The sequence below is a fragment of the Stegostoma tigrinum genome, chromosome 4, assembly GCF_030684315.1.
Source record: "Stegostoma tigrinum isolate sSteTig4 chromosome 4, sSteTig4.hap1, whole genome shotgun sequence".
Taxonomy (NCBI): Eukaryota; Metazoa; Chordata; class Chondrichthyes; order Orectolobiformes; family Stegostomatidae; genus Stegostoma; species Stegostoma tigrinum.
This window is the reverse complement of record NC_081357.1, coordinates 63,786,297-63,802,896: the sequence shown is the minus strand read 5'-3', so window position 1 is coordinate 63,802,896 and position 16,600 is coordinate 63,786,297. Positions and strand designations below refer to the sequence as shown.

General features: G+C 39.7%; 1 protein-coding gene across 4 annotated transcripts in view; it reads left to right on the top strand.

The window, feature by feature from the left end:
• The window catches only part of tbc1d32 (TBC1 domain family, member 32), a 228,770-nt gene that overhangs the window by 142,890 nt on the left and 69,280 nt on the right, over positions 1-16,600 (top strand). For all 4 annotated transcript variants that reach the window (XR_007247581.2, XM_048531424.2, XM_048531423.2 and 1 more), the window contains 2 exons: positions 5,514-5,630; positions 9,326-9,403. Coding sequence is in view for 3 of the 4 variants with exons in the window: in XM_048531424.2 (XP_048387381.2) it covers positions 5,514-5,630; positions 9,326-9,403 (195 nt within the window). In the remaining variant the exon portion in view is untranslated. The remainder of the gene's footprint in view (positions 1-5,513; positions 5,631-9,325; positions 9,404-16,600) is intronic.

Below are 16,600 nucleotides of genomic sequence, written 5' to 3'. Positions count from 1 at the left end.
TGTTAGGTGAGAAAAAGTAGATTTAAGGCTTTTGCCTTGTTTTTAACCTGTGAATATTTCGCTGTATCCAAGTACCCTGACATTATAGAGTGGGATCATGTATAAAAATATTAACTGCATTTGTCTGAAATTTTTCACTCCTGATTTAGCAGGAAAGTTTATCAGAGCTAAGCCAAATTTCAAAAGAATTGTAATACAAGTTTGCATTGTACCAGACAAAATTTAAAATTTAAGGATTTTGATAGCAGATAAACTGGTATAATGGTGTTGTCAGAAAATGATATGGATTTAGAAATAAGTGGAATTTAAGATCTTTGGTTACGCACTGATCTCAAGATCAAGTATAATGCCAAGTTTTCAAACCATTGGTTCAGTCTCAGGCAGTTTTAGATTTTAGCGTTTTGGGACCATACTTACGAAAATATCCAGCCTGAACCCCAATATGTCCAAATTCACACACAACAATGGACCGGATCTCTTCATTTAGAATACGTGCAAGTTATAATTTTGGTTTTGTGATCATACTTACATAATATATGTAGTCAGTCATTTGTGAGAAATTTTCAGGTGATTGGTTAAATTTATCAAGCAACAGTTTAGAAATGATTTAGCATGTAAGATTTAAAAAATGATGTGCGACATTTGAGGATGGTACATGAGCAGAGAGACAGGAGGTTGGTAGTGTGTCAATCCCAAGGTTGTAAGGCAACATCCTGCTGTCTTGATGAAATGTTGGTGAACTCTTTGCCTGATCTTTCTCCTCTTGAGGTCCATCCTCATCTGAGGACGACAGCTGCGTTGTGAATGCTGCCACCAGACAAGGATTGCCTTCTGACTCTGAGTATTTATTGTTATATCCAACTGTGGGGGCTGGCCATCATCATTGTATCAATTACATGTCTAATAATCATTGTCCCCTTTTGCCTATCCCATCATAAGGTCAGTTTTCATTTTTCTATAAATAAGCCGTTCTGTTTTTCCCGAACAACTTGAGCAACAGACATCACTGGTCTGCTAACTTCAAAACTATTATCTGTAACTTGCCTTTTGTCATTGTCTGAAAAAATATTTACGTTTAGAGGAGAGAAGTAACTGCTGTAGCAGCCATTTCATCAGGTCATAAGCTATACACAAAGTAACAGGAAAAAATCAGTTCTGAAGGGATCCGAATTTCCAAAAGTAGTTGTGAGGGAGTCAGTGGCTAGGAGGCAAACTTTGTGGCAGGTGCTGAAAAGACTGTTTTTACAATATTTAATTTTGTGGAAATTTACTCTTGTCCACTGTTGAATGTTTGACAAGCACTTGAGCAATATTTTTCACTGTGGAAAGTTTGAGAAAGATATTAGTAGAAACTAATATGTTTTAATTTTGCTAAGGCAAATCATGAAAATGGGAACAGATGACAGAGGAAGAGCATAGAATCTTGTAGCACATTGAGGCCATTCAATCAATCACCCACAAGAACGCTTTGCTAAAGTACATTTGATTCCTTTCCAATCCTCCACATAACCTTTCATCGACAGCACTTAACTGCTTTTCTTTTAAATTATTCCAATAATTTCTGCCTCAGTTACTCCAACGTAAAGTATTACATGCTGTCTCACTTCTGATTTTAAAAAGTACTCCTTAGTTCTCTCCTCATAATCTTTTGTGTCATTGTGTCTCCCACAAGCAAAACATCTTTTCATTATCCATTCTATCAAAAAACTTCATAAGTTTAAAACCTGCAGCTATTTTACTGTAGTGGATAGGGCTGTATAATCCTGACTTGTTTCTCATAATCATCATAGTATTGAATCTAACTGTCTGCCATTAGTTAGATTTAAATTCAACAGAATAATCTAATTGAGTCATTGGATGGTATTTAATGCTGTCATCTGAGTTTAATGGGTTTGATGAAGGGTGAAACATTTAATCAAGCTGGAGGGTGGCCACCTTCCTGCTTTTGTTCTGATTATATCTGTGGTGAGAAGGCCTATGCGCATCCTTCCTGCCACTATTAGCATTTACCCAGTGGTAAGTGATGGACCTGTCATGGAGTAAGCTCGATAAATCTGTTCCATCCTTGCTGCAGAACCTTCCCTTCCCCAACACCTCCAGCCCATGAGCCCCCTCTTTCCATCACTCATTTCTGACCTGTGTTCACTCACTGATCTTGGGCCTTGGAGGATTGCATTACCAGCAACAACCACCACGACCCTAGCTATGCTGCTGAGCAGTGAGAGCTACTAGTTTCTGGTAGGTCAGCAACACTCGACAGGTAGAAATTCTGACCCACCCTCCTGAGAGGTCTTTGATCCTAAGAAAGGATCCTGGAGCCCTAAGAAAAGCCTGTCACAATCTTGTTAAGTGCTGATAAGCTTATCAAAGAAGGCAAAGTGAGGTGACACATGAGCTCAGTGGTTAGCACTGCCTCACTGTACCAGGGACCTGGTTTCGATTCCAGCTTCCAATGACTGTCTGCAGTTTTTGCATGTTTACCCTGTATTTGCATGGGTTCTGAGTACTCTCTGGTTTCCTCCCACAGTCCAAGGATGTGCAGGTTAGGTGGATTGGCCATTCTAAATTGTCCATAGTATCTAGGAGGTGGATTAACCATGGTAATATGTGGGGCTACAGGGAAAAGGTGTGGGCCTGGGGCTAGGTGGAATGCTGTTCAGAGGGACTGTGGACTCAATGGGCCAAAAGACCTCTTTCCACACTGTAGGGATTCTGTGATTTAATAAAATGGGTTTATGCTAGCTCTTCAGCCAGTGTGTAAAACCTTTATTGACAAAGTTGCATTCTACCTGTGATCATTATGACACAGTAGGAGATCATTCAGTCCATTAAGTTCATGTTGTTTTCTGTTGAGCTATCCAGTCTTTCTCATTGCCTTGCTGTATCTCTGGAGCCCTACAAGTTTATTTTCCTTCAATGCATCTAATTTCCTTCTAAAATTATTCATTGTCACTGCTTCTGTCATCTCCATATAAAGGACTTCCAGGTGTTTACTATTCACTGTGTTTATTTAAAAAAAAATCTCCTACCCAGAGCCTTAAATCTGTGTCCCTCTGATCCTTGTTCCAACAGCTTGTATGGGAATAGGTAACCTAAACTAAACCTGTCATAATCTTGTGCACCCATCAAGTCCCTTCTAGGTCACATTCGTTCCGAGGAGATCCACACCACTTTTTCCAACCTAATCTGATAGTTTAAATCCCTCATCCTAGGACCATTCAAGGAAATCACTTCTATATCTTATCCAGAGCCTTATTTCCTGTCTAAAGTTGGCGATCGTATTTGGGTGAAATATTCTCGTTGTGGCTCAATCAGAGCTGTATAGAGATTTACCAGAGCTTTCTTCCTTCTATGCTCAATTCCAGCCTTTATGAATTCCAAGATTACGTAGGGGTTGTTAATGACTATTGCATTACTATTTTAAACCCCACACAAAAAAGTCCAAGTTTATGCTCTTAATTCCCAGCATGACATGTTCCTTGCTTAGTTTATATTTTCATTCTGAGGGATCCAGAAGGCGAGAATTTCTCTCAAATTGGGATTTTAAAAATCCACTAAGTTACATAGGCAGAATAAAGACCGTATGATGATACGCCATTGCTGATGGAGTAAAAGTAGCTCGGCGTCATAAACTTGCATTGCATTGAGTGACGAGAAATAAAGAATAATACACGAATGACAAAGAATGGCTGTGTGAATGGTTGTATTTTAAACTGATGGAAGGTTTTTAATTGAGTTCCGAGGAATCAGTGTTAATATTCCTGCTCTTTCTGCTATATATTTAATGACCTAGATGTTAGTGTAAAGGTTACAATTTCAACATTTGTGGACAGAACAAAACATTGGAGAAGTGCGATGCATAAGGATGATAAGGTAGAACTTTAAAAGGGCATGACAGTTGGTGCAAAGTGATTCATTTTGATACAAAGAATGAAAAGAGGCAAAAGAATATAAAGGGTATAACTCTAAAAAGGGTGTTTGAGCAGAGGCACTCATTGTGCATGTGCATATGTCATTGGTGGTAATATAGATTAAGAGATCATTTAATATAAAACAAACGTCCTGTCAGATGTTTTGTTACAACAGGCACAGGGTATAAAAGCATGTTAAACCTGTATAGGGCATTTTTTGGGCTTAAATGGAGTATTGCTTCCAGTTCTGTGCACCAGTCTTCAGGAAGAATGTGAAAGCATTAGACAGTGTGTAGAAAAGAATCATGGCGCTGCCTGGGGATGAACAAAAAGATTTATGAAGCTGAGACTGTTCCAGCTTGAGAAAAGAAGGTTGTCGAAGCTTTAATAGAGATACTCAAAATAATGAGGTATCTAGATAGAGTAGATGGGGAATAACTGTTCCCATGCATGAGAGGGCATAAATTTAAGACGGTTGACGAATAGTAAACACTGACAGAAGCTCAAGAATTTTCTTCCATATTTCATTCTGCCTCTTTTAGGAAATATCTCACTTTCCCAGCATAAGCTAAACCCAAGATGGAAACATATTTGAAGTATCATATTGCATACTTGAGAATGCATTTCAATAGTTTTATATAGCAGGATAATACAGGACGTACAAATTAGGTTTACCTGGAAGATACCAGAACTGGGGACTTGGTAAAAACATCCACATTGATAATTGTTGAACTTAATGGGGCGTTCTCCTTTAGTGCACAGTGTGCCTGTGGCATATAAATTAGTTTCTGAGCAGAACTGTTTAAGCCAAATGTAAAATCATGGAAAATAGAAGACATTTATGTAATGGGCCATTTGTTCGTGTTCTTTATGTAGCTTTTACTCGGGAAACCTTTAAATGCTTATCCCTAAACTAGTTTGCTGGTTTAATCTTGTTTAAGAAGCCATTGTTCCTACATTTAATGTAAGAAATTGTATTTCCATCATTATTATTTCCAAATCAGTTACAAAGATACTTTCAATACAAAATTAGTTATTAAAGAAGCGTAAAAGAAGGATCATTCTGCTCAAAATGTCCCAGTGAGCTGCTCTGTTTTAAATGGCACAAATCAGTATTAACATCCAAAATTCAATTATGTCAACCTACCAGGATATTTTATTTAGTTCACTAGCCTTTTGAACTGGTGATATTTGTGTTAAAGTTTGATATCAACTTTCATACAGTGGTAGTATTCCTATCTCTGAGTGAGTTGTGGGTTCAAGTTCTACTCCATGGATTTGAGCATGTATTCAAAACTTAACTGTATGTAGCTACGCTATGCTGTCAAAGATGAAATGTTAAGCAGGGGTGCTATTTTCTCCCTCATGTATACATAATAGATCCCATGGATCAATTTACACGAGCGAAGGAGTTCTTCCAGGTATTCCGTGGTCAATATTGATCACTTATCTGATATCGCCAATAAAAAAGTGACATCATCATCACATCTTTACTTGTAGGATCTTGCTGTGCACACATTAGAAGCTGCACTCTAAACAATTAGCTTTTTACGTATTAGAAATTTTTGTATGATGCTAATAATAGCTGATCTTTTTATTTAGATCATGAACTTAGCAAGCTGCTGAAAAATTCAGAGAATCAAACAGGCTGGCTGGAAAACTGTAAAAACCAGTTCCATAAAATCATGAAATCCAAACCTGATGCTATCAAAGGAAGCAGTAAGTCAACAGTTCTATAAAACTACAAACATTTGTAATTTTGTGCAGCAATTGGCTCTATTATTTAAACACAAAATAAATGTCAGCCATCAGTCATTTCATGGAAATTTTGCAATATCATCTTCATACTTAAGTTCTTTTTTCTTTTACAACAATCCTTTGGTCAGTTGCTTTGTGTTTAAAAAGTAGTCACATTGGTCTATAAATTTAATGGTTTGGCAGTGTTTTCCCTTTTTTAAATTAAAACTGTGTTCATATTGATCAGTTTTGATTCAATCATATTCAAATACATTTGGTTTAAAAGGTACCAGTAGCCCTTCTCCATTTCATTCTCACAATTAAACCAAACTGAATTCAAGACTTGAGCATCACTTAAAAATACTATGCTAACGAACCCTCAGGAATAAATAATATAATCATATTTTAAAAACTTCATCATACTGGATTTGTGTAGCACTGACAGCTGTCATGAGGAAGTTCATGAATATCAGGTGATTCCACTGGATTAGAATGCATTGTTTTTTCAAAACTACAAAGCAAAACAATTATTACAGCAGAAAGACCTTCGTGAACAGAGATAGCAGCAGGTACTGCAGTTGCTGGACAATCTGAGATAACAAGGTGTGTAGAGCTGGATGAACACAGCAAGCCGAGCAGGAAGGCTGACATGTCGGGCCTAGCCCCTTCTTCAGAAGAAGGGTCTAGGCCTGAAACATCAGCCTTCCTGCTCTTCTAATGCTGCTTGGCTTGCTGTGTTCATCCAGCTCTACACCTTGTTATCTCAGACCTTAGTGAGCTTTTCAGTTGCTTTCAAAAAGACTATGGAGTACTGCCAGGACTCAGCAATCAATTGTAAACTTCCTGATTGTATAAAGTTTGGAGTGCAAAGCCAAAGCAAAACCGTTAGGATGATGAAAATCTCAAAGAAACGCAACGTGCTGAAGAAACTCCATTGGTCTGGCAGCACCTGTGGAAAGAGAAACGGATTTAATGTTTTATGCCCAGTATGACTCTTCTTCAGGATTTGAACTCATTAACTCTGTTTCTGTCCCCACAGATGCTGTCAGACCTGCTGAATTTCTCCAAAATTCTGTTTAAGCTATATTTACAATTCAGCAACTTGGGAAATCCCTAGCTCTCGTATTCCCCATAAACCTCTCCAGCTGAAGTCCTCAACTTCATGTCATGTGAAATGTGGACTGATTCTCATTGCTTTGTCATCTTTCTTGCTGCCCAGTGTACAACAATTCCTCGTTTCAGGAGTCAGTGCTGAATTATGATTTACTTTTGATAATCTAGCCAGAATAAAAAGACCATCCCTCTGGACTGGGCACAAGGTCTTATTCATATTGTGGTCAAACTTAATAGCAACATCTTTCCATCCATCATTATGCCCATAATATTATCTGACAAAGATTTCCATCAGTGCGCTAACAGTGTGTACGTCTGTCAAAATTACATATGTACTGGAGATTTAGGACAGTGAAGGAACCTGCAATTACTGTCCCATCCTAGTTTGCATACCGCCGCCACCAGGGCAAAAAGAAGATTTCCTCTGAAATTTGAATCCAGGTTTGGTAATTATCCTTTTAGTTATCTTGACAGCTTTTCAGTGAATTGAAGAAGTCAACTGCATGGTTGTGCTGATAACTATTTGCCAAGTTACATTTTCAGTGCATGAGAAACTGCTGCAAAAGTATGGTACTTGGGCAAGCTTAAACTATAACTAGTAAGTCAAACACATCGTACAATCTGTGTGAATGTACAAGTGTTTGTCCAAAATTGGCAATCCTACTCAAACTACAAGGATGGCTGATGGAAAAATTGATACAACAAGAAATGTTTTTCTGAAGTTTGAGCCAAAACACATTACAGCAAAACCAGGCTTATGCTCCATGTAGCCTAGCAGTGCTCAGCTATGAATAGATAAGATATTGAAAAGGATATTCCATCTCTAAGAACTTTAATTAATACGAAGGATTTGAATTTCAATTAGAACTGACAGTGACTTATACAACAATTTGTAACCTCCATTTGAATTAAGAACAAAAATCAATTTGAATGAGACAACAGATTTCAATTTGAGCTTAGAAAATAGAATGAATTGGAATTCATGTTAGAATTGAGAAAAATAATTTAAATTAAGAACTTTGATTCATTGGTATGGGTTGGGAATTGATAACAATATTTTCCTAAGTTGTTAACTATTGTGAATTATCTGCAGCATTGTGAAGAAAAACTGAAAAACAAAGATATTTTCTGCTAGTGTGCCTAGAATGAGTCTACGCAAAAAAGTTACCTGTTGACTACTGATGAGCTTCACTTTTTATTTTGCAATATAAGTCAAGTGTTCTGATGAGGCAAGCAGTTAAAAATCAAACATCTGGGAGAAACTTTTGTTTCTGAGTAAGAAGACTGAGAGTTCAAGTCTCATTCCAGAAACTTGAGTATGAATATCTGGTTGAAACCCCAATGCAGTACAACGGAGGCTTTGCACTATCCGTGCTGTCTTTTAGATGAGACATCAAGCAGAGGCCCAGCCTGCCTCTGCAGTTGCGGATTCAAGATTCTGAGGCAGTATTTCATAGAACAGAAAGGTAGTTATCCCCAGTGTCCTGGTCAATGTTGGTCCCTCAATGAACATCACTAAAACTAGATTATCTGACTGTCATTACATTGATATTTGTAGCAGCTTGCTGTGTTTTAAGATGTCTAATGGTTGTGAGATTAGTGAGGAAATGCTGAATCCATGAGAGGTGTCAAATTTGGAATGAGACATTAATCCTAGGCCATGTTTGCCTCCTTAAAGTGGATGTAACAGATCACATGACACTACCTAGAGTAACAGTTAGTCTCTGTCTTGGCAATACTTGTCCTTCAATTAATGTTATAAAAATAGATTAATCAGTAAGAATTAAATTGTTGCAATTTTGCTGTAGGGTAATTGACAAGTTTTCCCTGTCACAGTAGAGACTACAATCCAAAGTACTTAATTGGCTGTGAAGTGCTTATGACGTTCTGAGACTGTGAAAGTCAGTACATAAAAGATTTATTTTTGGGCCGTGATTTTTGGATCTGTTTTATTGTTAATGTGGAATTCCTAACTACTACTGAGTAAAGAAAGGAAAAAAATGATTAGAAAATAAGAGCCCAACCAAAGTCCAAACCATTTGATACCAGTTCATCAAAGTTTTAACTCAGTATATGCAAAAATAGCTCCTGAATGCCACCCTTCAATAACATTCCCTTCATGGTCACGATGCTGAAAACACCTTAGCTTTAAGACTTCAGTACTACTAATACATAACTAATTCTATAGATTTTTGATTCAAAGTGCACTACCTCCAAATAGCAAAATGGAATGCTTAAAATAATTCTCTGCGTTTAATTACATTTTACTTCTTTTTCTTTCCTCACTGTTTTCATTTTTTTTTATAATCTTTAATTTGCTCTGGTTCTGTTGAGTAATTTTCTGGCACTACTCTAACCAGCTAAATACCATTGTCTAGCAAAAATGGCAAAAACCCAGCCACCCTTTTTCTTTTCCAATATTAAAGTAATTAAATCTCACTGTACACACATTTCTTGTATTCCACACAAGAAATATTCTGGTATTTAAGTTAGTTTTATTTTTCATGAATAGCAAACATTGTTTTGTTGTCCAGGAATGTCTTATTTATTCTTTCAAATTTTAGTACTTGTAGAATTGCTGGAAAAGGTTGTGGGGCATCTCTCTGATAATCCATCACACTGTTTCTTCAGACCATATGAAGGTGAGTTATTTTCATTTGATATCCAGGAGATTAAATGCAGCATTACCCCAAAATGATGCTTTTGCTTTAGAAGAATATGTGGAAATTAAAATGCTAATTGTGCTGATGTGGTTTTTTTTCTAACACAAACTGACTGCAAAATGTTATAGAGTTTCTTTTTTTCCCCAGAATTCTGTTTAGGCTTAGTAATAAGGCATGAGCAAATTTTTAAAACACGTTTCAAAAATGCTATTCATAATGTGATTGAATTCACAGTTCATAAGTTGATGGTTTAGGTAATTGATCATCAGATAATTAAAACATGCTTCACTCTGAGAAGAGTCTGATTATAGAAGACCTTCTAAACAATCTTTTTCATCCCAGTTGATCGCACTTTTAGAAAATAGAGCATCTGGAGTGTCTCAGTGCAGTAATTGCTGAAGAAGCATTTTTTTTTGAATACTCGTGGTATTTTTCTGCAAAGGAGGTTAAGTTATAGCAAATACAAACTATAGTAATGTTTCTATTGGAGTTTGTGAACATGGCATTTGTACCCTTGGGTATCAGAATATAAGAAATTATAAAATGGTTTGAATTTTGAAACGATTGACCAAATCAACAGTTAACAGCTTATTTTAAATTAAATATTTATTTTTACTTGCCCTATGCGATTATCATGACTTACTGAGACATCTGAGTAAACCAGTGAGACATTACTCATGATTTCTTCAATGCTTGTGTGATGTATTTATTTTATTAGAGAAGTGGACAAATATTATCACTATGTTTTCAAGAAGAACAATACAAAATTATTATGTTTGTCATTGAGGAAATATTCTCCCAAGGTTGTGAGGTAATCTGTTCAGACAAACTGATAAGACCTATCATATATCAGATTAATAGTTGAGATCAACAAGTTAATAGCGTTCAGAGGATACAATAGAGAGGACACAAAGGCTGACCTGTCTCATGTAATTCCACCTGAAGTGGAATGGTGTTGAATATAGCAAACTCTTGCGGCATACTATAGTTTCATTAAACCCAAATTATACACACAAGCAGTTGGAGGTCAAAGAATAAAGGAAAAGGCTGAGGTGATCTCTCTTTCCATGGAATCACGACCAGCTTAACCTGCACAATTCTTGTTCTGTGTCTGCAAGTCTGAGATGTAGTTACCATGTGAGCTTGTCTTCCTTTGAAAGTCATTGGCTTCTCTTATACGTGTAACATTGGGACTGGTGATGCAGTACTAGTCATAACCTAACTGTTTTGGTTACATCTCAAGATGAACATTAAGCTACAGGAATTTGTACGGATGACAATTGGTTTGAGGGAAGAAAAATCAATCGCAAATACTATTGCCCACAAATTTAGCCTCTCCTTTTGGCACCCATATCTTTGACCCTTCTCTAACCCAGTTCCTCATTCTGTTGTGAGAATTTACCCCCCGCCTTGCTTTTCCTTTTCTGCAGCTCATATATGTCCTTTGACTAAAATTTCTAAAATCTTTACCAAGCTCCCAGCTTCCTCTTCTCTGTTTTGCTATGTGCATTGTAACAATGACTACTTCAAAAGTACTTCTGTGGTTGTGAAGCATTTGTGCCAATTGGTGATTGTGAAAGATACTTTATAACTAAGTAAATTTGTCATTTTTGTCATCTCGACTCTCTGCGTTGACTGTTGATGCATTCATCGCAATCGTTTCTCAATTCGGCTGTTAACGGGAAGGTTGGTGCCTCATAACCACCCATGGAGCTGCATGGTGGCCCAGTCATTAGCACTGCTGCCTCACAGCACCAGGGACCCGGGTTCAATTCCATCCTTGGGCGACTGTGTGGAGTTTTCTGATTCTCCCTGTGTCTGCGTGGGTTTCCTCCGGGTGTTCTGGTTTCCTCCCACAGTCCAACAGAGCGCAAGCTAGGTGGATTGGCCATGCTAAATTACCTGTAGTGTTCAGGGATGGATAGATTAGGTGAGCTATAGGGAGATGCGTCTGGGTGGGATGTTGTGAGGGTTGGTGTTGATTTGTTGGGCCAAAGGGCCTGTTTCCACACTGCAGGGATTATATGATTCTATGGTAATTAATCTCCCTGCAGCTGTCATTGCAAACTCAAATCCAGGAGCAAAAAGGTTCAGCAGAAATAGTTGATTGCCAGATCTGCCTTAGTCACTTCAAAGGAGGTTGATGGCCTGTTCTTTCAACCAAAGCCCTCCGCGAACATTGTGTTGTTTCAGAAGAAGACAATTATTTTAAGCTCCATCAGTAATTAGGGATTTGAAGAGTTCATCTGTCTTTTAAAATAGAGACTACTCTTTCAAAATGGAGATGCTAATCCCTCCATCTCCTCCAACTTTATAGCTTCGACCCTCAAAACTGTAATATGCATAAACTCCCTTGAGCGCACAATGGATTTGTTTTCAAGATGCATCTCAGTGTCTCTGAGAAGCTAAACCATGCAGATCGACAGGGTTAGGATTCTGTTGAATTAAACTTCTGTTGGCAGCATGGGCATTACATTTAGTCAAAGGGGGCATCCACTGTATGCTGTTCCACAACCACGCAAACGATAGGATCTTTGCCTCCTGCTGGCAAACAGCATTCTGACGTTCATTGTAAAAACTCAGATGAAAAGTGGTTACCTTGGACAAGAATTCAAAGGCAGCTGGTGCACTGCAAAAAATGTAATACAGGAAGCATCAGTGCCATGATGAGAAGTGCAGAGGGAAGAATGTTAGAGAGAAGAAACAGAAATTAAGATTTTCAATATGGACAAAACTCTGTATGATCTTACGGAATGACCTCAAAAAGCTTTGGCCCTAGAATGCTGTACTTTGTATTGCACAATCTTGCAATAGGCAATTGGAGCATCTTGGTTTGGCAATCGCATTCGGATTGTGTAGGCTGATCATTTTATAACAAGGGTTTGGCTCAGTTTTGGGACGGCACATGATGCAGTCATTCTGAGAGATAATTGCAAAGCCACTGTCACTCGCCCAGGGTTACACTTCAGTAATCCTAGAAATCTGGAGAAAAGATCTGTGGACTGCTGGGTCAGATTCCAGACTCCTTTTGACGGCTGGTATTCACAAACATGAACATGGCAGCAGTCTGTGTTTGAAATGGCAACAACCTGAGCTTGTGCGCAGCAAGAGCGAACCTCCACTCCAGTACAGAATTTGGGCGGCTTTTGCAGTGAAAGATGAAACATCAGGCTCTGCATTATATATTAAGGGAATTTGCCATCACATCTACAGTGGAAGTGTTAACCTTCACTCTGCAAAGTCCTGTGGTAAGTTGGTGTTGGAGCCATCTCTACTACTTGACAGTCCGACAGTCCATGGCGCATTTCATTTTACATACCCGTTAACTTTCTTCTATAGGCTGTGCTGTCAGAGTGCTCATTTGAGTATTCTTCTGCACAACCAGCATGTGATTTCACACTGAGAGAAGCTGGCCCCTGTGCTCCCCTTGTCCCTGGCCTTGCTACTTTTCGCTGATGCTGTGGGTATTGCTGACTCGGCCAGCGTTTATTGCCCATCTTATACCTTGTTTCTCCCTGAGCTAATGACTGTAGCCATAAGAGAAATAGTGATATTTTATCATCACTGCCTTTTCCACTTACTACTGCTCTTCATTTCCTGTTTGGGTACTAGTTCTTGGATACTTGAAAAGAGAAAAGCACAGGTGTTATGCAATATGTTTGCTTGACATAGCTGTTATGATGAAATATTAGCTCCATCTCTATGGTATAGGTGTGCAGCTAGTACAGCTAATATGTAAGGATGAGTTGAAATGTTCAATGTCTCGAGATTGTTAGTCACTAAGTAATTGATATCTGGAGCAATGAGCATTATACAAGACTATTAGTGAGGCTGCTATAAAATAGTATGTGATAACACATTTGTTGGCCTTGGTCATGAATGTAAGATCATTGAACTTTCTGTATTAGTGCTAAGATCCTTGGCATTATCCTCCCATTGTCACCTGGTCTCACTGATGTTGTAAAAATCTTGTTGACCTCTGCCTCAGTCTCGAATAGATGACATCTCTGCCTCTGTCAGATTAACCGCTGAAATATTGAATCAAGCTCTCTACTTTGCTGTGCTGCTATTGAGTATTCCACAAGTCAAATCACTTTTTGAACAACCTCCAAATTCTACTTCAGGGTTAATGGACCTTTTATTTAAGAGGTGGAGCCAGACCTTTCTTTGTTTTGGCTCTTGCTATACATTTTATATGTTTCTCATGGTTTATTAGCACCTGCTCAGAGATCCTGCCACTCAACTCTGCACTTGTTGCTTGCTAAGTTAATTAATTGTAGCAGTCAGCATTAAGAAGTTTAGGTTCCACCTGGGACAAAAGTGATGAGCATGTGGCATTTTCCATTATAATTTCCAAAACTGTTTTTAGGGCCCAATACAATTTTGTGTCTTAGCAGTGTGTGGATTAGTCATGATTATGATGAATGACAGGCCAGGTTTGAAGGGCCAAATGGCCTACTCCTATTTCCTATATTTCTATTTATCACAATTATATTGCCTTATTTAAAGCTCATTTTATCCTTAGATGTGCAATTTTGTCCTATTACATAGGGAAGAATGCCCTTGTTTTAAAAGGGAATGAAGGTAACTGTGAGGTGTCCATTCATTTCTGGTTTAACATTCCAATATTTGTTTTCAGGTTCATTCATTTCTTCCAGGAAGGATTTGGTCTGACCTTGAGGGGTTTTTTTTAACCTCTTGAATATGGAATTGATTTAAGGATTCCTTCCCCGGTTGCTGCTTGGCTGTATTGGTGATATGAAATTCTGCTTTAAAATGATCCTCTCAGTCTCCATCTCAGGCAACCAGCTTGTAACTGATGTCCATTTCAAGCCCACCGACTCCCACAGCTACCTAGAATACACCTCCTCCCACCCACCCTCCTGCAAAAATTCCATCCCCTATTCCCAATTCCTCCGCCTCCGCCGCATCTGCACCCACGACAAGACATTCCACTCCCGCACATCCCAGATGTCCAAGTTCTTTAAGGACCGCAACTTTCCCCCCACGGTGATCGAGAACGCCCTTGACCGCGTCTCCCGCATTTCCCGCGACACATCCCTCACACCCCGCCCCCGCCACAACCGCCCCAAGAGGATCCCCCTCGTTCTCACACACCACCCTACCAACCTCCGGATACAACGCATTATCCTCCGACACTTCCGCCATTTACAATCCGACCCCACCACCCAAGACATTTTTCCATCCCGTCCCCTGTCTGCTTTCCGGAGAGACCACTCTCTCCGTGACTCCCTTGTTCGCTCCACACTGCCCTCCAACCCCACCACACCCGGCACCTTCCCCTGCAACCGCAGGAAATGCTACACTTGTCCCCACACCTCCTCCCTCACCCCCATCCCAGGCCCCAAGATGACATTCCACATCAAGCAGAGGTTCGCCTGCACATCTGCCAATGTGGTATACTGCATCCACTGTACCCGGTGCGGCTTCCTCTACATTGGGGAAACCAAGCGGAGGCTTGGGGACCGCTTTGCAGAACACCTCCGCTCAGTTCGCAAAAAACAACTGCACCTCCCAGTCGCAAACCATTTCCACTCCCCCTCCCATTCTCTTGATGACATGTCCATCATGGGCCTCCTGCATTGCCACAATGATGCCACCCGAAGGTTGCAGGAACAGCAACTCATATTCCGCCTGGGAACCCTGCAGCCATATGGTATCAATGTGGACTTCACCAGTTTCAAAATCTCCCCTTCCCCTATTGCATCCCTCAACCAGCCCAGTTCGTCCCCTCCCCCCACTGCACCACACAACCAGCCCAGCTCTTCCCCCCCACCCACTGCATCCCAAAACCAGTCCAACCTGTCTCTGCCTCCCTAACCGGTTCTTCCTCTCACCCATCCCTTCCTCCCACCCCAAGCCGCACCCCCCGCTACCTACTAACCTCATCCCACCTCCTTGACCTGTCCGTCTTCCCTGGACTGACCTATCCCCTCCCTACCTCCCCACCTACACTCTCTCAACCTATCTTCTTTACTCTCCATCTTCAGTCCGCCTCCCCCTCTCTCCCTATTTATTCCAGTTCCCTCCCCCCATCCCCCTCTCTGATGAAGGGTCTAGGCCCGAAACGTCAGCTTTTGTGCTCCTGAGATGCTGCTTGGCCTGCTGTGTTCATCCAGCCTCACATTTTATTATCTTAAAATGATCTATGTAGTCTACAGTTGAGGCACTTTATTCCTCCTACTGGATATCCCTCACAGTTGTGTGGCCCGTTCCTGCCACACCAGAGACATTTGAAAATAGCGCTCATCACACAATTTTTTTGCTGTCAATTGTGTGGCTAGGCTTTTGAGCTTCTCCTTTGAGACTTGCGAACCAAATTTTCCATGGAATGTTGTTTTTCTCTTGGACAAGTATCTGATTTTATTTCCAAAGTTTTGTTTATCTCACTACTTTCTCTAGAGTTGAATCATCAACCTAGCCTGCAAAAGTTCTGATAACAGCTCTGTACTCTTGATTGCAATTCACTTCAATTCTTCATTAACAAAATTCTCTGCCAGACAAAAGACATAATTAATAAACAAATTCATGCTTTCACCTAGCCGTTGCTTTTATTCGTTAAACTTTGCTTATTGAATAAATTCCAACAAATGGTGAAATATGAAATGAAACACTTGTAGTACCTCTTCATATGAAACTGTACTTCTACCAATAATCCATCTCGCTACTACATCTTTGCCAGAGTTTCCCACAGCATAAAGTAATGTATCTGTACTGAATTGGCCTTTCTTATAAAAACATGATGTACCTGGTGAACCCTTTCTTCCAGTTTTCTGGCCTGGTCCCCCTCAATTGCCTGGGATGGTTCTAGGAGCGGTAGACCTGTTTCCGTGCTGTTTTTGAGCCCTGGAACTATTCCTGTGCTCACCTAGGTCTGCCATGCTGCTGGTATCTCTAGATCTTTGCTCACTGCACTATGGTGTCTGTGACTCTTCTCCAATTTGCCACTGGTGCTCCACACTGTTCCTGACATCTTGCAGAAACTTCAAAACATAGTTTCAGGCTTTCATTAATATCCTTAACCTTGTGGTTCTCTTCAACTGCTAGCTGTCTCCATTCTTTTTGCCGTTTTCTGTTGTAGAGTTCTGTTTTGTATTCCAGACTGGGACTGTTTGGTCTCCCAAAAGAATACTACTTGAGTCAATTGTCTTGTTA